This window comes from Macrobrachium nipponense, chromosome 23 (genome assembly GCF_015104395.2).
Source record: "Macrobrachium nipponense isolate FS-2020 chromosome 23, ASM1510439v2, whole genome shotgun sequence".
Lineage (NCBI taxonomy): Eukaryota > Metazoa > Arthropoda > Malacostraca > Decapoda > Palaemonidae > Macrobrachium > Macrobrachium nipponense.
The window spans coordinates 27,893,677-27,920,045 of record NC_061090.1 but is presented as its reverse complement, the minus strand read 5'-3'; the positions used below and the strand labels follow the sequence as shown (position 1 = coordinate 27,920,045).

The following is a 26,369-nucleotide window of genomic DNA, read 5'->3' as shown; positions in this document are numbered from 1 at the left end:
CCTCCCCTCAGGAGACAGTGGAGATAGAAATCTGATAGAAAATGGGAATGGTTCCTGATACCCGCCTCCCAGCGGCGGGAAAGGGGTGGGGTACTAACCACCCAACTCCCACTACGTGTGTTGTAAGTTTTAGAAATTCTGTCGGACTTCAGAGAATACAGCTATATATATATTTGCCAGGTAAGTATGAACAAACTTTATTGTATCTTAACAATATCATTTTTCCTAACTATACAAACCTGAGGTTCTTTTACACATAGTCCCACCTCATGCCACCCCTCACTCTGCAGTTTTTGCTTGGGCCAAAAGCAAAAGTGATTGTTTACCTCCCAGTCGCGCGCGCCTGTCGGACAAGCAGTTAACTACCGAACCCCTTGTTCGAAAGCTTACGACCTATCCAGCTGCCGCTAGTAACCTTCCTATTGTAAAAGGACCTCAGGTTTGTATAGTTAGGAAAAATGCAATTTTGGACAAATTGTCATTTTTAGAAGGTGGTGTAAGTCGAAGAAGTTGTCCTCCTCCAGTACCTCTGTGACCGAAATCGCTGATTTCCTTTTGTTCCTGAGAGAGGACTCTCACTTGTTTGTATCTACAATAAAAGGATACAGAAGCATGCTGTCGGCAGTCTTCAGAAATAGAGGCCTAGAGCTTGCTGATAATAAGGATCTACACGATCTTATAAGATCTTTTGAGACTACAAAGTCTAGAGAACCAGCTCCTCCTAGCTGGAACCTTGATGTGGTCCTCAAGTTCCTTTCATCTGAGAGATTCGAGCCTCCTCATCTAGCTTCGTTTCGAGATTTACAAGGAAATGCTCACAAGATCTGTCCTGACGACTCTTTTCGACTCTTAAGAGTGAAAACTCATGAGGTAAGAGCAGTGGCGACGTCTCGCGCTTTCAAAAAAGAATATGTCGCTAAAGAAAATCCTTGAAGCGACATATTGGAGGTGCAACTCGGTTTTTGCATCTCACTACCTGAAAGACGTTCGCGTGACCTACGAGAAATGTTTTTCTCTGGGTCCATTCGTGTCTGCGGATACGATCCTGGGTACGGGAGCTAACACCAATCCTTAACTTTGTGCATACCTTCTACTAGATATGTTCTAGATTTTCTGCTGACAAAGAGGGCACGATGCCGCACTGGCAGCCAGTCACTGTTGTTCAGTAAGGAACTCTTGTGATATCTTTTTAGAGGAGTATGATAAAAAAAAAATTTTTGAAATTTATGTATGTGTGCGTATTGTGTTTTCGAGTTATGGTTGTTGTGAAGAGTTTGGGGATAACTCAGAACAATCTTTTATACTAACATGGTGTATTGTCATATAAGTGGTTCAGCACCCATTGACAAAGTCCTTTCAGGCTCTGCCGAGTAAGCGGATCATACCCCATCGGCAGACCCACAAGAACTCTTGGCCATAGATCACATATCTCGCTAAAGTTTCTTGAGGTGATGCAGACTCCCGGGCAACAGCCACGAAGTCTACCACCTATCAGGTAGGAACCAAGGTTTTTCTTTTATACCTACAACATATGTTGTTTACCTGTCTATTCCATATTAGCTGTCTCTTACCCTCCACCAAAGGGTGCCAATCAGCTAAGTATATAGCTGACAGGTAAGTTGAATGTATGAAAATGATATTTTCATACAATCAACTTACCTGTCAGATATATACATAGCTAAGACTCCGTCGTCCCCGACAGAAATTCAAATTTCGCGGCACACGCTGCAGGTAGGTCAGGTGATCTACCGTCCTGCCCTGGGTGGCAGGATTAGGAACCATTCCCGTTTTCTATCATATTTTCTCTGTCGCTTGGAATGTAAACAACGTTTGCAGTTCCTCCTGACTTGATTTTTGGATTTCATCACCATCGATCTTCTGGGCTATCTTTTGCAGGGAAGTACTGGGTCTTTGGTTCGGTATACGCATATTAATTTGTTTTATTAACTTTGGCTTCGAAAATTTTGAAGAATTGTTTACGTGTAACTACCGAACTTTTAGGTAGACACTCATTTAGTTTGCAAGAAAGGGAAATATTAATATTTATTCATTAATACGTGTAATAAGTGTTATAACTTTATTGAGGAAATATAAAACTCTAACTTCCTACTTTAGGAAGTCAGGAAAGCATATAACTTTTTACGCTTCCTTTAGAAGCTTTAATAGCTCTCGTGCTAACGAGCAGTTAGAGTATTAACAGTAATAGTAGTTTTTGCATCCTCATCTCCTTCTTACTCTACAGAATCTACAAATTAATAAATTTGAAGATAATTGGATGTAGCTCAGAATACGAGCTCTTATAAGGTAAGAAGTAAATTAGTGTTCCCAGTGCAGTGGAGGGTGCGTTCTGATCGGCTCTGTTTCGCTCCCAGGTCTAGACCGCTTCCAAGCTCCCAATCCCAGAGGAGAAGGAAAGTCGAAAGCCTTACGGAGGTTATGGAGAATCCCCACCGATCAGGCGTCCCCTCGGCAGGATCTGTAGAACGTCCCTGACTGCCAAGTTCGCCATTGGAAAGGCGTCCTAAAATAGTAGAGGGTGCGTCCGATCGGCTCTGTCTCGCTCTCAGGCCTAGACCTCTTCCAAGCTCACAAGCCCAGAGGAGAAGGAAAGTCGAAAGCTTTACGGAGGTTATGGAGAATCCCCACCGATCGGGCGTCCCCTCGGCAGGATCTGTAGAACGTCCCAGACTGCCAGGGATAGCCATTGGAAAGGCATCCTTAAAAAAGTGCGTCTTCTTCCGTTTCTTCATCTTACATCCGAAAAGACGAAGAATGTACATGTTTGGAGTTCGGACGATCTGGCGCGTTCTCTGAAAACTAAGAGAACACTGAGCGAGAGGCTGAGAGCCAGCCAGCAAGCTAGCGCGAGCCACGTTCCAACAGCCAGCAGCGAGCCGCGTTCCAACAGACTAGCGCGAGCCGCGTTCCAACAGACCATAGCGAGCCTCGTTCATACAGATAAAAGCGAGAGCCGTTCGTTTCCAGAACAAATTTTTTTCTTGGCGCAAAGCGCCTTTAAAGAGAAAACAGACGGCTAGACTGAGGAGCCTTATAGTAGAGTGGCAATCAGAAGGATGCTTCCATTGAACGGTTACTGGCAAGAGGCTCGTAAAAGAAGACTAGAGGCGCTCGGAACTATCAGGGCGCACGGGACCTTCCACGCAAGTGGAACGTTCCAGAAGCGAGTCTCCTTTCTAGCGTGCGGAACTATCCAGACGCTAGGCGCAAGGATCCAGGCGCCAGAATATTCCAAAATCTTCATTTGAGAGAGAGGTCAGTCGCGAGGCTCCTCTTTGAGTTTTTAACTTGAGCAACTTTCCCCTGGCAAAGGTGCAAGATGTCGCACAGGCGGCCGTTGCTTTTGTCAGAAGGATTCTGATACTAGAGAAGCCCCTTTTCATTATTCAGAAGACTCCTGTGTTAGGCAGTTCCTCTCAATGCGGACTCTCCTTCATCCATGCTCTTCCCTCGTTTTGAGGAAGCAAGAGCTTTGGGAGTTTTTCTTAATAAGAATCTCATCGACGTTTGGGTATGATGGCAGATAGGAAATATCTTACTTCTTTTCGGTAAAAAAAAAAAAAACCCTAGTGATGAAACAGGAATTCTGTCTCTTCCGCGATTTATGAGGAAATCACGAAGATTTAAAGAGTTCCTGGATTAACTTCCTTCCTTAAGGATATATATATACACTTTCTATCGTTCTATTAACGAAAAGAACGAAGATAGTAGAAGGTAGTAGAGTATCTGCTGTATGAGAATACGATACGGTCAAATCATAAACACATACCGTAGTTACTTCTTTGCTGTGCAACTCAATTACCAGTATCCTTCTAGGACTTCCTAGGAAGGACTACGCTTAAAGGGATTGTTAAGACAACACCTACTTAGCTTCTAGATTTATCGAAGTCTTGTTTCGTTTCGCTTGAATATGCTTTAATAAGAACTTCCTGAAGTTCGATAATTTTTTTATAGATTCCTTTATTAAATGGAGTAGCTGGCAACTCTGGAAGAGTAAGGCCAGACGGCTAACGGAGACTGCTTTCGCTGAGAGACCAACGCAGTACCATGTAGGTGTCGGTCATGAGCGGTCGGGTTCATCTCTCTCTCCTGCGGGATGGAATAACTATCCGTATCTCTCCCCTACAATCGCGGTCTTAGCCTCGGATTGAGGTGATAGTTAAGCTAACATAAATAAAATATTGTATGCCTTTTGCTAAGAAGCTTTCAATAAGAGAGATATTACAACCTTTCAATGCTGTTTACCGTAGGTAACATTTTTAAAGGATTCTATCGCAGCAGAACATTATATTATATAATGCTCTCAGGCTTATGAAAGCATGGCTTATTAGAGTACCTGCTCAGAAGAAGATGGATAAGTCGGATGGGAAACATTCTCTTTGTGGCAGAACTTGTTTCCTTGAATGGACTATACTACGTATATAAAGTTTTTTCCTACTAAGAACGGAATTAACATGTGAAAGGATGTCGGGTACCATAAAGGCACAGATTTTCTGGCACATAACCTGAGAAGAATTAGAAGGAAGCGCCAGCCTGGCGCAATGTGCCAGAAGCGCCAGCCTGCCGCAAAGCGCCAGAAGCGCCAACCTGGCGCAATGCGCCTGCGCCAGAAGCGCCAGCCTGTCACAGTGAGCCAAGAGCACCATCCAAGATTTTCTCGTTTTAGCGAGTTATTAACCTAAGAGACCAGTAGCCTCTCGGACACCAGGCTCGGTAACGGCAAGATTCGTTCCTGACTTCGTTACCCATTTAATCACTTAGGCCAATTCCACGACTCTCTCATATCGCAAAGAGCATCGAGAATCTCTTTTTTCGCTCCTGTTCGCGTTAACAAAGAGAACCTTCTCGATCGACGATAATAACTGTTAACATGTCTAACATTTATTGGAAAGAGTTGTGAGAACCTGCGGAAAGTCTTCTTCATAGATCTCTTAGCAAGGTAGAAGACGAACAGGCTTCCTATAGACTGCTTCCTTTTCCTCGAACCAAGAGAGGTAGCAATATACGCCATCTTTTTTTTTTTTAGAAAGGGGAATAAACTTTAGTCTTTTTTCCCCTAAATATAAATTCTTTGCAGAATGTAAGATAAAGGGCGTCAAAGAAAGAGAGGATAATACTTTATGCCTCATTTTGGCCTTAGAGAGGTTGGATTCACAGAGGTCACGTTCTTCTCACAACATGTTTTGGAAGTTTTTTTCCAAGAGAGTCTGGATATTCTTTCAGCATCTATTATAAATGGACCTTAACAACCTCTCCACTCTGAGTCTGTCTGCGTGCAGACTGACCAGAAGTGGACATGAATGAGAGGATTTTTCAAGCTAAATGACAATAGTCATGGCCAAGACATAGAATTGCTGCAGATCGTGCTAGAGGGAATGAGGAAGCTGTCCTCTTCCGATACCTCTGTGAACCACATAGCGGTTTTTTTTCTTCCCTTTCAGAGGGAAGAATCACCTTTGTATATGTCTGCTATCAAAGAATGCAGTAAAAGGCTATACTCTGTCTCTACAAAGGGAATTGGAGATAGCAGAGGATTAAGATCTTCGGGATCTTATATACCTCAATATGACAAGAGTAGGATATCATGTACTTCTAATGGGATCTTTTTTGTGGCCACAGATTCCATGTTCCGACAAGATGGAACTGCTCCTCATCAAACTTCTTTGAGAAATTTTTATGAGGGAATTATTTGTTTCTCTTTGGTCCTAAACGACCAAGAAGAAAGTGCAATGTTTTTTTTTTTTTTTTTTTTTTGAGCATTGGAATCCCGCATTCAGATTCTATGGAGACTAGGCAATGGGTTCTTGCCAGCATAGTATGTCTGGCAAAAGAACTAAAACCCCCTATTCCTGATTCAATGTTTTCAGATAGAGGTTTCGTTGTCCAGGCAGGGTACTTACGTTTTCATCTACAGTAGAATGGTTTAAACATTTGCCTACAGAGTCTTTGGAATGCGATGACGGCTTGAAATGCTTCCCAGAAGGTGTTCAGAGGGATACAATAAAGAGCTAGAAATCAGGAGTCCTCCCAATTTCAGCTCGGAGTCTCCTTCGACTTCCAGGCTTCTTCCCTTCCTTCGGACAAGGATAGGGAAGATTCTGCAACGAGAAACCCCTTCAACAGGTAAGAAGAGATCTCGTGAGCAAGGAAGTACTCAAGAAGGATCCTCCTCGGAGGAAGACTCTATCTCTCGTACTGTTAGGTATCCTATCGTATACTGGATGTAGCTGAACTACAATTACCTCCCTTGCCGGAGAGGCCAAAAGAAAGCAAAGTGGAAGAATTTTCTTCCACCCTTCTCCAGTCTTGTGATTTACTATTGTGGATGTTCGGACTTTTGGACAATGTAGCGCCAACCAGGAGCCTTATGCCAAAAACAGGCGTAAAAACGCCAGAGGCAGACAGCCCCAAGAACACTGTCCATGTCTGATGGAGGAGAAAGACCGGGCCTACAACCTGACACAGATGCACTAGATGCGAACATATCGGACAGATAGAGTGTCCGATGGGGACATTGCCAGACATCCTCAGGACTCTACTAAGCTCGAAGCTCCGGCAAGTGGGGAGGAGCCAACCAGGCGCGAGGCGCCAGGCAGGCGCGAGGTACCAGCCAGCCGCGAAGCTCCAGGCAGGCAAAGCGCCAAACTGGCGCGAGGCGCCAGTCAAGCGAAAGGTACCAGACAAGCGCTAGGCTCCAACCAAGAGCGAAGAACCCACGGAGGCGCGAAGGTTCCTGCCAGGCTTCAGGCTTCAGACGGGAGAGATCCATTTCAAGAAAGCCCTGGTCTTCTTTGAACATGGAGATCTCCTAAACACTTCATAAGTGACTTGATTCCTTCAAACAGCTGAGAATTAAAAGCGCAGGAAGTGCGCGCTTTTGCAAATTCTTGTTCTTTACATAACAATATGTCATATAAGACATATTAGCTGTGTTGTACGGTAGAGGCAACTCTGTGTTGACTTCTCATTACACAAAGGATGTCAAGTTAACCTACGAGAGATCCTTCTCTGGTTTTTACGTTTCTGCGGATACGTTACTGGGATAAGGAGCCGACACTGATCCTTAACTTTGAGTTAAAGTTATTTAACTTAGTGAAATTATTGGGGTTTTTGAAAGGAGTGTGGGGATAACTCTTTTCAATTTGAGCGCGAACCCTTGTGTTAGGATCAGGTGATCGGGATCGGTGTTGCGCTCCTTAGTTATGCAATAGGCATAGGTGTATTGTACCATTAAGTGGATTAGCACCCATTGACAAGTACCTTTTAGGCTCTGCCGAGTAAGTGGAATAACGGACCCCATCGGCAGACCCACAAGAACTCCTTGGCCACCAAAGATCCACATAATCTGCGCTAAAGTTTCTTGAGGTTGATTGCAGGACTCACCTTGGCAACAAAAGCCATATTGAAGTCTACCAACCCTATCAGATAGGAAACCAAGGTTATTTATTTTAACCTACACATATGTTGTTTACCTGTCTATTCCATGTTAGCTGTCTCTTACCCTCCACCAAAGGGTGTCAATCAGCTATGTATATATCTGACAGGTAAGTTGATTGTATGAAAATGATATTGTTATGATACAATAAAGTTTCATACATACTTACCTGGAAGATATATATGATTAATGGCCCACCAGCTTCCCCGCAGGAGACAGGTGGAGAGAGAAAATATGATAGAAAACGGGAATGGTTCCTAATCCTGCCACCCAGGGCCAGGACGGTAGATCACCTGACCACCTGCAGCCGTGCGCGAAAATTTGCAAATTATTTCTGTTGGGGAGGACGGAGGCTTAGCTATGTATATATCTGCCAGGTAAGTATGTATGAAACTTTATTGTATCATAACAATATCATTGTTATGATACAATAAAGTTTCATACATACTTACCTGGCAGATATATACGATTAATGGCCCACCCAGCCTCCCCGCAGGAGACAGGTGGAAGAAAGAAAATATGATAGAAAACAGGAATGGTTCCTAGTCCTGCCACCCAGGGCAGGCCGGTAGATCACCTGACCTACCTGTAGCGAGTGGCGCGAAATTTGAATTTCTGTCGGGGACGACGGAGTCTTAGCTAAGTATATATCTGCCAGGTAAGTATGTATGAAACTTTATTGTATCATAACAATATCATTTTTCGACAAATTGTCATGTTTTCTTAGGATTTTTGACGATGTTCCGGCTTACGACCATTTTCGGCTTACTACGCGTCTCAAGAACGGAGCCCCCTTGTAACCCAGGGACCGCCTGTACTACTAAGCACAGCAAAATGCATTTGACGCCCCAGTCCTTAGTGGCTGTCGTATTTGTGAGACCATTTCTTGCAGTCTATGCAGAGTTATTGACTAGAATTGTCATGTTCTAGGAGAGCTCGACGGATACACAAAACGGAGGGGAGAGGCTGAGAGAATGGGGGTACTAATTGCACACGCAAAGTGTGGCAGTAGGTATGGGTTGGAAATGGCGGGGAGGGTTTAGGTAGAGAGTCTTGGGTATTTGTAAATAATAGTTCACCAACAAAAACCACTTCTACATCAAAAATACCAAAGTAAGAATGCATTTCAGTTCAATCACATGACCCCTTGGAATTCCATGTCTCATACTCTCACTAGTACTTTAGGCAACAAAATTTGTTTTATTTTGCTGATTACAACTAAAATATGAGTAATATTGATAAACATTACATATATATATGTAATTAGTGTTCAGTACACCATTAAATGAGCGCTGGGAAGGAAGTGCCCAAACGAGCCAAAGAGTGCATCGTTATTTGGTGGGAGGCCATATTGGATTCAAAACTGCCTTGAACATCTATTTTGTGAATACACATGCTTATTATAGTTCATATGGCAGTTTCCTTAAAAATGTCCTGTATTTCATGTAGACTGTGGTAAGCAATCAGTAACAATTTTATTATATGCCCTTCCTTCTCATTTCATATTAAAATTTTAATTGTTTTATAAGACACCTACAATTCTTTTCTTGATTTTGCAGATGTGGCCAAAAGGTTCAGAGAGAAAGATACAGAGTTGGCTGAAGCCAAGTCAACCATAACTATGCTCAAAGGACGTTTACACAATGAAGCGACATGTAATAAGAGGGCAAGACTTGAGTGTGATACTCGGGTAGAGGATCTTAAAAGAAAACTACTAAGAGATAAAGAACTGGTACGTATATTTTGTTCCGATACATATACAAACCCTCGGTCCTTTAATAATAAGAAGGCTTCAAACAAGGGGGTTCGGTAGTTAACTACTTGTCCGGCAGTTGGCGGTCAGCTCAACTGCAAGGAGAGGAGTCACTTTGCTTTCGGCCGTGCTGGTGGTTAGACGTGTTCCTCGCCTCTCTGCCCGCCTCTCGTCGTATGCTTTTCTCTTTTCCTTTTACTGTGTGTGTGTGTGTGTGCGAGGCTATACATAAGTACACGTCTGTTTTGTATATTCATACAGTGTTTTTTGTGATACTATGGAATCCCGAGAGCCGGGGAGACCCCCTCGCCCCCCATCAGCCACAGATTGTGCCCTGGTGTGGAGGGCCGTAAGTGTGGGGGCCTTTCGGTCCTCTGTAGAGGTTGATCCTCATGAACTTTGTACTCGGTGTTGAGGGCGAGAATGCTCTCGCACCGAGCCATGTGATGTATGTGTTGTTTGGTCAGAGGAGCAGTAGGAGCGCTATGGGGGGAGGAAGAAACCGCGTAAGCCGGCCAAGGAGTCATCGGAGGGTTCTCCTGTTACTCCTTTGGTTACGGACATGTCTTCTTTTCTCCCTCCATTGCAGCTCCCTCGTATCGCTCCTTCCCCTTCGGGTGGGGGGTATCTCGCTCCTTCTCCTCTCTTGATCAGTCGAGCGTGGAGGATGGGGGCTAGGTTGTATTCGGGGTCGTCTGTTCGCTCAGGGTGGGAACTGTCCCCCCCCCCTCCCCAGGTGAGGGGAGACCCCCCTCTTACTGACCTGACTGTTTCCTTCCTCAGACTTGCTTGCCACGGAGGACGATCTCGGCCGGGCCTTGTGTGCAGGGGCTGCTGAGTCATCTGGCGAGAGGGGCCAGGCTGGTAACTCACGGCCCGACCACCCCGACGGGGTCCACGCCTGGTTATGCTGCTCCACCTCGCTTGGTCTATACCTAGCACGTCGCCATGGTTACCCCGACAGCTGCTGTTCAGGCGCCACTGCCGGAGGTGAAGAGGTTTTCCTTGTCGCCGCCGCCTAGTTTTGCCGCTCTTGCTCCAGCCCCTGACTTCCGGTGTCCCAAGAGCTCTCCCCTGGACCTGCTTCCAGTACAGAGGATGCCGCTGGTTCCTGCCCCACCTGCTGTTCTTGAGTTTTCTGCCGCTCCAGTTCCAGTACCAGTTCCTGCCGCCGTTGTTGCTGCTCCCACTCCAGGTCCTTCCGGACAGGTGCAGTCAGGCCCTGTTGCTTCGGCAACTGCCCCGGCTCCGTCCTGGATGGAAGACCTGACGGTGGTCCTGAGGAACCTGACGAAGAAGAAGAAGAAGAGGAGGAAGATGACGTCGTCATCTTCAACGTCGTCTGTCGCCGCTTCCCCTTCATCTTCTAAGGCCCCACAGCTGAAGAAGAAGAAGGTAGCCTCCTCCCCCCTAAGAAGGCTCGCCCCAAGACTTCTAAGGGTCTGTCCCACTCCAGTGGGACGGTTGGGACTTCCGCTGGTCCTCCTGTTCCTTCAGGAACGGGGCCCGTCTCTCCTTCTGCAAGGAAGAAGACGGGGACTGGAGGAGCGCCAGCTAACACTGGTACCTCCTCACCTGGCGCCAGAGGTTCTGCTTTGGTGCCAGGTACCGTCTCGGCCTCTCGCTCGCGAGAGGTACCGAGTGTACGGTCACCCGTGCAACCAAGACCCAGGCAACCGAGTCCGCTCGACGCCAGGATCCAGGCGACTCCCACCAGACCAGCGATCGCTCTCACGGCGATCTGCCAGTACCCAGGGTTGACGCGACGGTCCCAGACCGGCTGCGGGCTGAGGCAAGGAAGCAGTCCCCTAGATCGCCTGGACCAACCTCGGCTGGTCCAAGCAGCGTGACGCGCCGTGAGGACAATCCTCGCTCCCACCGCAACAGCGGACTCTGCCGGTCCCTTGACCGCCGTCCCCACCAGGACCGGGCAGAGAGGGGGACCAGCAGCAGCTCTCCTGACGCTCAGGACTGTCGCTGCTGTTCTCGGTCCAGCCGCTCTCCCCGTGAGAACCACTCGACTAGGCCTGCAGCTCGATCGCCACCGTGGGTTGGTGATCGCCTGCAGCCCCCCAGCACACCGGGAAGAGCGAGGCGACCAAGAGTGATCGCGAGGGGCGCGCTCCTCGCAATCCCGCCACGACGCCCTACGAACCTGGCACGGTCCTAGGACCCACCAGATCGAACGCGCAAGTGGCAGGAGGAGACCATGAGGGGTCTGTTGTGGTTCCTCCTTGCTGGACGGGCTTGACGGTCCGTCTCCGCAGGACGCAGTCACTCCTGAGATCCAGAGGTCGTTCGCCGAGGTTATCGCGCTGATCCGTCAGCACAACGACCTCGGGGAAGGATCGCCGATCCCACCCTCTGAGCCTACATCGGGTTTGGAGTCATTCTGGGGACCCAAAAAGGAACCCAGGACGACGGTGGGTCTGCTGCGATCAGCCTTGGCCGAAAGTGTGCTTAGCCAGGTGGAAGCTCTCGTCTCCGGACAGGAGGGTTCGCTTCGGTCCAGCAGGTCGGCCAAGCTCCTTCCCCCCACCTCTACCGCGACAGAGGCGCTTTTACGTGCCTTCAGAAGACCCTCTGTCGCCCAAACAGGTTAACCTGGAATTAGCTAGGCTAACTATGGGGGTGTCTGCAGCAGCTCCTGTCGGAGAACCTCTGGTTTCATACATTCAACTTACCTGTCAGATATATACATAGCTATCGACTCCGTCGTCCCCGACAGAAATTCAAATTTCGCGGCACTCGCTACAGGTAGGTCAGGTGATCTACCGCCCTGCTCTGGTAGCAGGACTAGGAACTATTCCCGTTTTCTAATCAGATTCTCTCTGTCGCCGGTAGTATCAACATTGTTGTTACTTCCTCCTGACTGGAATTCTTTTTTCACAACGCTTTTGATCATCTTTCGACTGATTTTTGGTGACGTACTTGGATCGTTGTTTGGCATTCGCTATCGTGGACTGGTTTTTGGACTTCGCTTTGGATTTTCGTGAATATGTCTGATTCTAGTGTTAGCTTCAGAGTGTGTGTGAATGAGGGCTGTAAGGTGAGGATTCCGAAAGCTTCGGTAGATCCTCACACTACGTCGTGGTTGTAGAAAGGTTGAATGCTCAATTGAGAAAACGTGTAACGAGTGTGAGAGATTGAGTGAGCAAGAATGGAAGAATCTGACTTCTTACTTGAAGAAGTTAGAGAAGGATAGAGAGAGGAAGGCGGCTTACAAAAGCCGGAAAATGTCTAGTAGTTCTGTAGCTTCTTCTTCTTCTCGTAATTATGACCATTCTTCCCCCTGTTTCAGCCCGTTCACAAGTTTATCCCTCTGATTCCGCCTCAGAAATAGCGGAACTCAGAGCTTCCCTTCAAAAAATGCAAGAGAAAATGGAAGCATTAGAAGGTAAGAGAAGTGATGTGGTTTCTCGAGTGATGTTAGTGTCCCCAGTGTAGTGAGGGGGCGTCTGGTCGTCCCTGCGACGCTCCCAGGCCTAGACCTCTTCCAAGCTCCCTGGCCCAGAGGAGAAGGAAAGTCGAAAGCCTTACGGTGGGGGTTGTGGGGAATCCCCAACGATCAGGCGTCCCTTCGGCAGAATCGTATACATCTCAGTCTGCCAGGGACAGCTATAGAAAAAGCGTCCTTCGTGAGTGCTTTTCATCTTCTAGTTCGCCTTCTCCGAGAAGAGGATGGAAGGAATCGAAGCTTTCACGTCCGCTAAAAAGGAACTGGAAAGAACCTGAGCTTAATTCTAGCCCCGAGCGCTTCTCTGAAGAGGAGGCGCCTTCGGTAATCAAGAAAGCTAGAAAGGATTTAGATCCTTGGAAGGGAAAACTCTCTCGAGCGCCTTCCAGATCTCCTTCTCCTGATTCGAATGAGCCTTCGACCAGGAGAATTTTGATGAATGTACAGGAGCAAATAGCGTCTTTGGTAGGAGTACTTTCTAAGGAGCCTACTCGTAAAAAGGATGACAGGCTTCCTATAAGAGATCCAAATACCGATCTCCTGTCGGGCGCGACGAACCCTCCAGGGGAGTTGTCGCACAAGCGGCCATCTCTGGGGGGAGCGGTGCGTTAGGCAGGCGAGATGTGGGAAAGGAAGTAACTCCTACCAAGCGTCAGGCGCCAACTAGGAGCCAGGCGCCAAGTAGGCGCCAAGAGCCAGACTTTACTGTAGATCGTTCTAGGCCCAGATCTTCATCCAAGCAACAAGAGCCTATTGGAGAAGAGAGAACTCCTGATAGGAGTATAGCGCCCGCTAAGAGCAATATACTTGCTATTCGAAAGGCGCATTCCATGAGCGATACTCCTACCAAGCATCAGGAGTATTCGGAACTAGATGCGCCTTCCGTAGGTCAGGAGTATTCGTTGAACTGGAGATACTCCTGCCGCCAAGCGCCTTGATTACTCCTGGCCTCGCTACTCCTCCAGGCGCCAGGAGTATTCTGGACTTTTTACTCCTACCAGGCGCCAGGAGTATTCGAAGCGCGATGCGCCTACCAAGCGCCAGGAGTATTCTGAGCTAATACTTAACAAGCGCCAGGAGTATTTGGAGCGAGATGCGCCTTCCAGACGGCAGGAGTATTCGAAGAGTGTAACGACTGTCGGGCGCCAGGAGTATTCCAAACAGGTTACTCCTACCAGGCCTCAGGAGTATTCTCAGCGAGATACTCCTGCTAAACGCCAGGCGCATTCTCCTCGTGAAGAGCTTGACATCCGACAGGAGTCTAACAGGTGTAGAGCAGTGATACGTGACTCTCCTAATGATCAACGTAAGGAGAGAGTTACTCCTAGCCCATCTCCCTTATAGAAGTGCTTCTTCTTCTCGGAAAGGAAGAAATCGAGAGAGGAGACAGAGGAGGGAGGGAGCCTTCTCCTTCCGATCCTATTAATTTAGATGACGTCTCGGAGGACGAAGCTACTAACAGAGAAGGGCTCTCGAATTACAAAGTTCTTTCTGCTCTTCTCTTAGAAGAATATGGAGATGCATTAACTCCAGCCGCTCCTCCTTCTCCTCGCTCTCTATTTTCAAGTACGAAGCACACAAGTCTTCGTCTTTCCTGAAAATGAAGCCGGCCATATCCATGAAAAGGGCCTTACAATCGCTGACTCCTGGATCAAGACTAATAAGGAGTTTAGGAAGGACGATCTTTTTGCATGCCTCCCGCTAACTAAGGGGCAGGAGAGGGCATATGGTACGAAACGGAGAAAACATGGGATTGTCTCTGCCTGTTTCAGCTGAATCGGACTTCTCCAGTCTCGTGGACTCGTCGAGGAGACATGCCTTGAATTCAGCAAAAGCAACATGGGGTCTTTCGGAAATGGACCATCTCCTCAAGGACTTTTTCACACCTTAGAAGTATTTAACTTCCTAGATTGGTCCCTTGGGGTCATTGCTAAGAAGTCCCATGAAAAAGAACAACTAAGCCCTGAAACTTTGCATAGCATCCTTACATGCATAGACAATGGCGGTTCAAGATGGATCGGCGGAAGTGTGCTCCCTCTTTGGTGCGGGAATACTAAAGAAGAGAGCGGTTCATAGTGCCTTTCTCACTAAGGCCGTCTCTCCTTCACAGAGATCCGCCTTGCTGTATGCGCTCTCTCTGAGCATTTATTTCCTTCGCAGTTTGGTGAGAGACATTGCGCATTCGCTAACTGAGAAAGCCACTCAGGATCTTTTTGAGGCAATCCTCAAGGAAGAATAGACCTGTGGCTAGTGAGGAAAGAAAGCATCTAAGCCAACTCAAACAACAACAGCCCTTTCGAGGAGGCGCTCAGGCTAGATCCATCGTCAGAAGGAAATCAACTGAAAAAAGGGGAAGATCTGCCTTCCGTCCCTTTAAGAAGGGAAAATGAGAATCTTTCCTCCAGACACCTGTAGGAGCCAGGTTACAATTCTTTGCGGGAGCATGGGAAGACATAGGATCCGATCCTTGGTCAATGTCAGTAATCAAGAAGGGTTATTATATCCCATTCAAGGACAGACCCCCGTTGACAACGTCACCGAGGGAACTGTCAGCCAGAAACAGGGACCCTGTTTCTGATGGATACTCTTCGTCAGATGGTGGAGCAGATGTGGGACAAAAGAGCAATAGAGCTGGTACTGGATCAAAGCTCCCGGGGTTTTACAATCTCTTGTTTCTCGTAGCGAAAGCCCTCGGGGGGATGGAGGCCAGTACTGGATGTAAGTTCGCTGAACAAATTCGTACAACAACAGAAGTTCAGCATGGAAACGTCTGCCTCAGTACTTGCGCTCTCCGTCAAGGAGATTGGATGGCGTCTCTAGATCTTCAAGACGCAATATTTCCACGTCCCGATTCACCATTCGTCGAGGAAGTACCTTCGTTTCATGTTCGAGGGAAGGATCTATCAGTTCAGGGCCCTGTGTTTCGGCCTTTCTACGGCTCCCCAAGTCTTCACAGACTTAATGAAAAATGTGTCAAAACACCTTTCACATGAAAGGGATAAACGTCTCCCTATACCTGGACGACTGGCTCATCAGGCCAGTCTCAAAAGCAGTGTCTGGAGGACCTGTCAACAATCCTGGATTTGACGAAGACATTAGGATTAATCGTGAACCTCGAGAAATCCCAGATGGTCCCCGCCAGAACGTAGTCTATCTGGGGATTCAGATGGATTCTCGGGGTTTTCAAGTATTTCCTTCTCAAGAGAGAGTAAGGAAAGGCTGTGCCACAGTATTGAACTTCTTAGAGAAAGAGCGTACTTCAGCGAGGGAATGGTTGAGCCTTCTGGGGACCCTTTCCTCGCTCGAACAGTTCTTTCCTCTAGGAAGACTGCATCTCCGTCCGCTTCAGTACTTCCTGAGAAGCAGTTGGAGTTGGAAGACAGGACAGCTCTCGGACACGTTTCCGATCTCATTAGAAGTAAAACAACAGTTAAGGTGGTGGTTGACCCCCTTGGAAGAAAACAGAGGAGTATCCTTAGAAGTTCGGAAACCCAAACCTGACATTGTTCTCAGACGCATCGGAGACAGTTTGGGGTGCGACTCTAGGGTCCGAAGAAGTGTCGGGCACCTGGTCGGTAAGAGCAGGTGTCATGGCACATAAATTGCAAGGAGCTCTTTGCGATTCACCTCGCGTTAAGGAGCTTCGAGCAGATAGTCAGAGACAAAGTAATTCAGATAAACTCCGACAATACGACCGCTCTGGCTTATGTCAAGAAGCAAGGAGGAACTCACTACTTTCGCCCTATACGAACTGGCAAGAGATCTGCTGATGTGGGCAAATCAAAGGAATGTGGTCCTTCTAACGAGATTTGTGCAAGGGGAGAGGAACGTGAGAGCGGACAGACTGAGCAGGAGGTTCCAGGTCCTTCCTACAGAATGGACCCTCCACCTCGGAAGTCTGTCAGACCCTTTGGTATCTTTGGGGGAAACCACAGATAGATCTATTCGCCACGTTTCTCTCCAAAAGGATAGACACATTTTGCGCCCTGGTAGAGGATCCAAGGGCCTATGCTATAGACGCCTTTCTCCTGGACTGGTCAGGGCTAGACGTGTACGCTTTTCCCCCATTCAAGATTCTGGGGAAGTAGTCAGAAAGTTTGTGGCCTCGAAGGGAACCAGAATGACTCTGATAGCCCCATATTGGCCATCCCGAATTTGGTTCACGGAGGTGATGGAGTGGACAGTGGACTTCCCCAGATCTCTTCCAAACAGGATAGATCTGCTCAAACAACCCACTTCGAGAGGTACCATCAAAATCTACCCGCTCTTGCTCTGACTGCCTTTCGACTATCGAAAGATTGGTCAGAGCGAGAGGGTTTTCTCGCAAGGCGGCAAGCGCAATTGCTAGCCCGCAGATCATCTACTAGGCGAGTGTACCAATCGAAGTGGGAAGTTTTCAGAAACTGGTGCAGGTCGAAGAAGCTGTCCTCTTCCAATACCTCTGTAACCGAAATTGCGGATTTCTTCTTTCCTGAGGGAAAAAAGTCACATCTCTCTGTACCAACAATTAAAGGATACAGAAGTATGCTTTCGTCAGTCTTTAGAAACAGAGGCTTAGACTTGACGAATAATAAAAGATTTGCAACACGACCTCATCCGCTCTTTTGAAACGTCCAAGTCAGTAGAGCCTAGGATTCCGAGCTGGAACTTAGATGTGGTTCTAAAATTTCTATCCTCGGAAAAGTTCGAACCACCTCATACGGCTTCATTCCGCCTGATATCACTAGAAAGTGTATATTTCTTCTATCTCTGGCTACGGCTAAAAGGGTCAGCGAGTTGCACGCCCTTGAGTCACGAGTTGGTTTCAAAGAAGATTCTGCGATTTGTTTCATTCAGACTCTTTTTCTTGCCAAAACGAGAACCCTTCGAATCCCTGGCCTAGGAGTTTCGAGGTAAAAGGACTTACTAGCCTAGTAGGCCAGAGAAATAGAAAGATCACTTTGTCCAGTTAGAGCACTGAAATTCTATCTGGACAGGAAGAAGCGGGTTGGGAGGCTCACAACATGGTCTTTGGTGCTCGGTAAAAGACCCCAAGATGTCTAAAAATGCTTTGGCCTTCTTTGTTAGAGTGTAATTACCGAGGCTCATAAGAACTGCCCAGATGACTCTTTTAATCTATTAAGAGTAAGAGCTCATGAGGTAAGGGCAATCGCGACATCAATTGCGTTCCAGAGAAATAGTCACTGAAAAATATTTGGACGCAACCTATTGGAGATGCAACTCAGTATTTGCATCTCATTATTTTAAAAGATGTGCGAGTAACGTATGAGAAATGTTTTTCTTTAGGTCCGTTTGTGTCAGCACAGACGGTTCTGGGTAAAGGAGAGAGCACCGATCCTTAAATTGTACGTAACCCTCTTGTCGGATGTGTTCTCGTGTTTCCTGTGCATGGGAGTGTCAGAATGTCGCACTAGCGGCCTTCACTTCGCTTCATTTGGAAATCGAGAGGTGACAGCTGACTATTAGAGGGGTACAAAATTTTTTATTTTTGTATGTATGAGTTTTGAGTTTGTGGTTGTTTGCTAAGAGTTTGGGGATGACTCTTGGCAATCTTAGAACTAACAACGGGTTAGGATCGGTGATCGGGATCGGTTGTGTGCTCCTTAAAGAAGGCGTGTTGTCATATAAGCCGGATTAGCACCCCTTGACAAACGCCAGTTAGGCTCTGCCGAGTAAGTGGATAAGACCCCATCGACAGACCGGCAAGAACTCTTGGCCACAGATCACTATCTCGCTAAGGCTCTTGAGATGAAGCAGACTCCTGGCAGTAGCCACGAAGTCTTCCATCTAATAAGGTAGGAACTAAGGTTTATTTATACCCTCAACATGTTGTTTTACCTGTCTAGTCAGTTAGTTAGCTGTCTCTTGCCCTCCACCAAAGGGTGTCAATCAGCTATTGTATATCTGACAGGTAAGTTGAATGTATAAGATGATATTGTTATGATACAATAAAGTTTCATACATACTTACCTGGCAAATATATACATTGAAGACCCACCCAGCACCCTCCTCCCCGCAGGAGACAGGTGGAAGAGAGAATCTGATTAGAAAACGGGTAAATAGTATTTTCCTAGTCCTGCTACCCAGAGGCAGGCGGTAGATCACCCTTCCTACATGTAGCGAGTGCAGCGAAATTTGAATTTCTGTCGGGGACGACGGAGTCAATAGCTATGTATATATCTGCCAGGTAAGTATGATGAAACTTTATTGTATCATAAAACAATATCATTTCTCGCAGCAAGAGGCACTTGCCTTGGAATCTACCGCTATGGCAGCATTCCAAGCAGTCTCATGGCTAGACCTGTGGTCCCTCACAGTGTCTAAAGCTGCGGCCTCCTCGGGAAACATCATTCCTGAAGGGGACCCGGCTTTTGTGAGACTGCCAGTCTGGAGGTAGGGCCATCTCCTACCTGGCCCATCAGACGGCTAACCTGTGGGTCAACCTGGTACTGAGGCGTAGGGACGCTGTCCTCACTCGAGTGACCAGGGCTGCTGGGCGAGAGGCGGCCTTGGGTCTTCGCAACAAACCGGTGCGGAGTTACTCCTCTCTCTTCCCCAGAGAGATGGTGGACGATGCGGTGGAACAATGGCGCACTGAGAGAGTGACCGTTTAGTCCACCAGGCAGTCTCGAAGGTGGCTGGGCAACCTCGAACGACTGCGGCTAAGCCCAAGAGTTTAGCTAGCGCTTCCTCTGCGGCTAAGACGATCGCTTCGTCGAAGCCGAGAGGAAAGACTCTGCCTTCGACTTCGACGGTAATGAGTGACCGTAACCAGCCCTCCTCCCAGGCCGCCTCCTCTCGAGGAGGAACTGGGAAGAAGAAGTTGAAGAGAGGAGGGAAACACTAGGGACGGTGTTCCCCCTCACCTGCTGCCGGAAGTGGGGGGGTGTCTAGCGAGCCATTGGGCAACATGGCAGCGCTTCAGAGCGGAGACATGGATAGTGAACGTCCTTCGGGAGGGATATTTACTACCCTTCGAGTCTCGGCCACCCCTCACCTCCAACCCGGTCCATCATCAGATGTACGTTCCTGGTTCGGCCAAGGACGTGGCGCTTCGGAAGGAATTAGAAGCCACGCTGAGCAAACGTGCTGTGGAGATCGTATGGGATCAGTCGCTGGGCTTCTACAGTTGACTTTTCCTGGTGGAGAAGTCCTCGGGGGGGCTGGCGCCCGGTGATAGATCTCTCTCCCTTGACCCAATTCGTTCGCCAGACTCGGTTCACAATGGAAACAGCACAGTCAGTGCTCGATTCCATCAGGGAGAACGACTTCCTGATACCCATCCATCAATCCTCCAGGAAGTACCTCCGCTTCATCCTCGACAGGACGGTGTACCAATTCAGGGCACTTTGTTTCGGTCTTTCAACCGCCCCACAGGTGTTCACGCGAGTGTTCATGCTGGTGTCGGCTTGGGCCCACTCGGTAGGGATACATCTTCTGAGGTATCTCGACGATTGGTTAGTCATCGACTCCTCGAATTCTGCCGCGATCTGGGGATTGAAGTGAATTACGAGAAGTCAGATCTCGAGCCCAAGCAGAGAATGAATTACCTGGGCATGCTGATCGACACGGTAGCAGGGCGAGTCTTCCCTGCAGATTCGCGGATCAGCAGGTTCAGGGAGGCAGCAGGACAGTTCCTGTCCCTACAGGAGCAGCCAGCTCAGCAGTGGCAGGTCGTGATTGGTCACCTGTCGTCTCTCGAGAAGCTAGTCCCTCACGGGCGTCTTCACCTGCAGTCTCTTCAGTGGAGAATAAAGGAGTGTTGGTCACAGGCAAGAGACCCACCTTTCTTCCCCGTGTCCCTCCTCCGTCCACCTTTCTTCCCCGTGTCCCTCACGGAGGAGGTGAGGCAGGACCTAGCCTGGTGGCTGGATGACGGGAACCTCAAGAGGAGTGCCTCTTCGCACTCCTCCTCCTTCCTCCTCCTCCTCCTTCCTCCTCCTCCTCCTCCTCCTCTCCTCCTCTCCTCTCTCTCTCTTTCTCCTCCTCCTTCCTCCTCCTCTTCCTCCTCCTCCTCTCCTCCTCCTCCTCTCTTCTCTCTCTCGCTCTCTCTCTCCCCCCCCGAGATGTTGCTGTTCTCAGACGCATCGACCGAGGGATCCCCCCATCCCCCCGGAGATGTTGCTGTTCTCAGACACATCGACGGAGGGATGGGCCGCACACCTGGAGGAGTTGCTGGCTGCGGGTGTGTGGAACCATCACGACAGGCACATTCACATCAACGTCCTGGAGCTCAAGGCAGCGTTCCTCGCTCTCCAAGAGTTCCAAGATCATCTGGTGGGACACTGTGGTGTTGATGAGCGACAACACCACGGTAGTAGCGTACGTCAACAAACAGAGGGCCTAGTGTCCCTCCCGTTGCATCAGTTGACATTGCAGGTGCACGAGTGGGCCGTGGCACACTCGGTACAGCTGTCAGCCCGCTACATTCCAGGCAAGAGGAATGTGGTAGCCGACAAGCTCAGCCGTCAGGATCAGGTGACAGGAACCAAGTGGTCCCTTCACCCAGACATGGCGCAAAGGCTCTTCAACCTGTGGGGGCGTCCAGTCGTAGATCAGTTCGCCACCTGGCACAACAGAAAACTCCAGGTTTTCTACTCGGTTGTGCCGGACCCATGGGCAGCTGCATAGGACGTGCTTCAACACCCGTGGGACAATCTCTTCGTGTATGCCTTTCCCCCGTTCTGTCTGATTCACAAGGTGATCGGCAGGGCGCTGATCACCCATAGTCTTCGGATGATCCTGGTGGCGCCCAAATGGCCTCAAGCCATTTGGTACCCGGACCTGCTGGCTCTGCCCGCCGAAGCACCGAGAGAGATTCCCCCCTGGCACAACCTCCTGTGCCAGCCACACGTAGAAAGGTACCACCGGTCGGTCGAGTCCCTGTGTCTTCACGGCTGGCTGTTATCCACCATCTCTTGCGAGCGAGAGGCTTTTCTCGCCAAGCAGCAACAGAGATGGCTGGGTACCTCGGACAGTCCTCTGCAGCTGTATACCAGGGAAAGTGGTCCGTCTTCTGTGATTGGTGTCATGGACAGGGTCTCTCTCCTCTCAGAGCCACTATTCACCAGGTAGCGGATTTCCTCGTGTATCTTCGCCGAGAGAAGCTCCTCTCCATCTCTGCAGTTAAAGGATACAGAGCTGCCCTAGCCCTAGTCCTTAAACTGCGAGGAGTGGATATCTCCTCCTTCGAGATCTCCCTCCATATGAAGAGCTTCGAGAGGTCTTGCCCACCCAGGGAACTCAGGCCCCCGGGGTGGGATGTGATTCTCGTCCTTAGGAGTTTCACTCAAAGACCCTTCGAGCCACTCCTAGAGTTGTCAGACAGGGATCTGACCCTCAAGACCCTCTTCCTGCTGGCCCTGGCATCGGCAAAGAGAGTAGGGGAACTTCATGGTCTTTCCTTCAAGATCAAGCATTCCAGGGGATGGGAATCCATGACGCTCGATTTCGTCCCAAACTTCGTAGCGAAGACTCGGAATCCTTCGGTCCCTGACGACAGGTTCGAGTCTTTCACGATCCCCTCCCTGAAGGACTTCACTGATAATGATGCGGATGAGATGCTGCTTTGTCCTACGATGGCCCTACGGCGCTATCTGAAGAGAACTCGACACCTCAGGCCTGAGTGTCAACGCCTCTTCGTTAGCACCAGGGTTACCAAGAAAGAAGTTTCCAAGAATACTCTTTCTTTCTGGCTGCGTGAGGTGATCAGGAGGGCGTACGACATGGATGGTAGAGACGACACCCGTACCCTTCGTCCGAGAGCTCACGAAGTCAGAGGTATTGGTCCAACCCTTGCGTTCCGCAAGAACTTCTCCCTGGTGCAGGTTCTGAAGGCAGGGGTTTGGGCCAACCAGACCACTTTCACTTCCTTCTACCTTTGGGATATTACCCACAGGTCCTTGGACACCTTTTCCTCCTTTTCCTTGGGACCCGTGGTGGCTGCTCAACAAGTTGTGTAGTCTACCCAGCACCCGAGCGGACAGAACAGCATCACATCCTTGTGTGACTGCATGAATGGACGAGTGAAAGAGAGTGTGACTGGCTTCTCTTCCTCCTCTACCTGTTGGCAGAGGGCCGCGGTCGTCACTTCGCTGAACAGGAAGCAGATGCAGGTAAGCTACACGACTGAGCTCCATCCTATCCCTTTAAGTAGGAATAGGAGTAATTATCCACCACTCCCCAACAAAGGGGGGGAGTGGAAGCCAACAAGAGACAAACCCATGACTTCATATTGGCTCTTGAAGTAGGAACTAATTCTTGTGTTTTTGCTATTTATAAGAGGTACTCTTGCCTCCCTCTTATAAATTCGGTCCAGAAGTCTGACCACTGATCCTGTGGTGCACACCCCGATCAGCTGGGCAGAGGCTAGGATCCCTCCCTTTGCTCTTACGACCAGGGAGGGAACCAAGGTAGGATGAACACCAGTCTGTTCATAAGACTCAGATTCCACCCACCAATAAGTGAGTCTTCCTATTGTTAAAGGACCGAGGGTTTGTATACGTATCGGAACAAATAACAATTTGTCGAAAATTGTATTTTTCCTAACTAGTATACAAACCTGAGGTCCTTTACACATAGTCCCACCTCATGCCACCCCTCACTCTGCGTTTCCTGGGCCTAAAGCAAAGTGACTCCTCTCCTCGCAGTCGGGCTGACCACCAACTGCCGGACAAGTAGTTAACTACCGAACCCCCTTGTTCGAAGCTTACGACCGGTTCAGCTGCCGCTAAGTATCTCTTATTGTTAAAGGACCTCAGGTTTGTATAGTTAGGAAAAATACAATTTTTGACAAATTGTTATATTTTCCTCTTTATGTCATTGATTGGTTTTATTTTTAGCAAGTTCAATTTTTTCCAATGTTACATTCATTAAAAACTTGAGAGCTGAGTACTGTGGGGCCTCACTTAGTCACGGATCAGCAATCACGGATTCAGTTAATCACAGGTTTTTCCTTGGACCACTTCTCAGTCTATATATCGCTGGTATGAATCACAGCATCCGGGCTTGTCGGTGGTAGGCTAAGCCACGTCCAGTTCCGATAACCAACAAATGCATGAACAGATTCACATTATGATATTAACTGACAATAAAGGTAATAAAACCATTCTCACCTTATATATTATTGGCATATCTTCATAATATATAACCTATTCATGGAATAATTCCACGTCATTGACATCAACTTGTAGTTGAGCGGCCAGCAGAAATGTAAACATTGAGTTACACTTCACAGCACCTTTGTCATTCTTAACCTTTTAGAAATGTTAATAGTAGTAGTGTAATTACAGTAGTAATAACATTTAGGAAAACATAAATTTTCAATTCGAACTTCATTATTGTTTTGGTATAACGTAATCAACTTCTCTGAACACTGCAGTCATACAAACGATAATTGTCATAGATTATCGTATGTTGTTTGCAATCGGCGACGAAGCGTAAACGTAATAAAACCATTTTTACCTTATATATTATTGTCATATATTCATAATAAAATGCAAATCTTATATATTATTGGCATATCTTCATAATAAAAAGCCTCTTAAAGGAATAATTCCTTGGGGAATCCATTTTTCAAAAGACAAAAATACACTTTACATGTTTACAGTATAGTACAATGAACAATGATTACTTTATTTTGATGTGATTACATTAATATTACAGTATGGTACTCTAAGCAGTACAGTAACTATTTTTTATCATAAATGTATATTCATTTACGAAAAAAATACATATGACCACCGTGACGTCACCGTTCTACAAAGTACCGATGTATTTTTACATAAGTATCCTCTAAACTCTGTCATAAATCACTTTACTTACTTTTTTTGTGAAGCCCAAATGCTACGTATATTCCAGAAAATTAACGAAATCACGAATTTTATCATAGAGCAAGATTCACTAATTACTGTTTTCTTCTTCTTTTCATGACTAAATGCATTTTAAGGATAAACTCATTTACAAATTTTCAAATACTATGATGTAAACAGCAAAATCTCTCTCTCTCTCTCTCTCTCTCTCTCTCTCTCTCTCTCTCTCTCTCTCTCTCTCTCTCACATCACTTACAGAAAAAAAACTATAATACTGATCTATTATTATCGTAATAAAAGAACAAGATGGTCCGCGAAAGAATAAAAATGTGTTGCCATATTTTTATTCTTTCTGTGATTTACGAAACAGTGCTTCAATACAACTTTTATAGTTGACTCAATGATTATCACATATTATAACAGTATACAAGAGAATATCTTATCACTATCCTTGTTTTATTTCTTATCATCATAAAATATTTAAAATACAAATTTCATTGTCATTCTCGAGCTAAGATAGTCAACAGTACTCTTGTCCCAAGCTGTTCTCTCAAGCTATTCAAGTTACTCTAGTCCTAAGCTGCTCTCTCAAGCTATTCAAGTTACTCTCGTCACAAGCTGGCTGCTCTCTCTCTCTCTCTCTCTCTCTCTCTCTCTCTCTCTCTCTCTCTCTCTCTCTTAATAAAATATGAATTACTGTATCATAATAATATAAAATATTATGTACAAAGTTAATAATAATAATAATTCCATTAATAAATTAGTTTCTTTTAGGAACTAAATTGTTTTCCAAAATGATTCTTTCGGTAATAAACGTCCATCAGCTGATTCTAAACGTAAACAAAAGACAAAACTAGATTTTTATTTTTTGCTGTATTTTGCTGTTTACACATTAATATTATAGTTGGGTGCTGTAATCATTACAGTAAATCATGTTTTTTTATCATAAATATGTTCATTCACGAAATAGATATACTATGTACTTTTAGTTTGGTGCAGCAGCCAAATCATGAAAATAACAAGGAATTGTTAGGTAATTATACTTTTGTTTGCTGATCTGATGAAGGGGAAATTGAAGATAGGAAAGAATAACTTTGAAACTGTCTTGAATTTAGTTTAAGGTGATAGTTGAAGAAATATTTGGTGCTTGAACTAAAGTAGGCAGTTATAAACACTGAAATAGTGGTCTTGGGTGGGTTAATTATTAAAGTAGGCGGTTTAAAGCAATTTTCAGGGGGGGTAACAGGATAACACGGGTATTTACTTATCACGGGGGGTTCTGGGCCCTATCCCCCGTGATTAACGAGGCCCTACTGTAGTATCAATAGTGACTTCCCTCTGCAGTTGTCTAGAGTTAAACTCTTTCTTAGGCTGATTGGTATAGCAGCTGATTAATTAACAGCCATTTGCCAGACTCCTCATGCCCTAAGTGGGTGGGGAGGCTATTTGGGAGCCTATCATGGTTGTTCATGTTTGGTCTCTAGGACTTTGTATAACAAAACTGATCTTGTGCTTGCCTCTGCTGCTTATCATTCACCTTTAAACCTATAATTAGATGCATCAGTAGTATGTAATTACCTTGTCTTCTCAGAAGTAGTGAGAATGATTGAGGCCACTTGTACGTTAGTGCTGGATTTTCATAATTTTTCTTTATTGCTATATATTTTCTCATGGTTATTATGGACTGCTGTCACTTCACCAATGACTCCATTCTTAACTGTCCGAGTTCATTATCCTGCTGAAAGAGGTTTTACTTAAAGGGATGATTAAGGTTTCCATGTCACCTACTGTGCCTCTATACCAGTGCGCACTGAAGGCAAAATTACTAAAAATTTACAATGAAGTTGTTTTCTAGTAACCTTTAATTAAGGATAACGATTTTTGTTGGTTGAAGAA

At 46.9% G+C, this 26,369-nt stretch overlaps 1 protein-coding gene across 1 annotated transcript in view; it reads left to right on the top strand.

Moving 5' to 3' along the window:
• Nucleotides 1–8,427: 8,427 nt before the first annotated feature.
• LOC135197394 (mitotic spindle assembly checkpoint protein MAD1-like) overlaps nucleotides 8,428–26,369 on the top strand; it is a 69,573-nt gene continuing 51,631 nt past the window's right edge. The window contains exons 1-2 of the mRNA XM_064224489.1: nucleotides 8,428–8,461; nucleotides 8,983–9,185. Of these exons, the coding sequence (XP_064080559.1) occupies nucleotides 8,428–8,461; nucleotides 8,983–9,185 (237 nt within the window). The remainder of the gene's footprint in view (nucleotides 8,462–8,982; nucleotides 9,186–26,369) is intronic.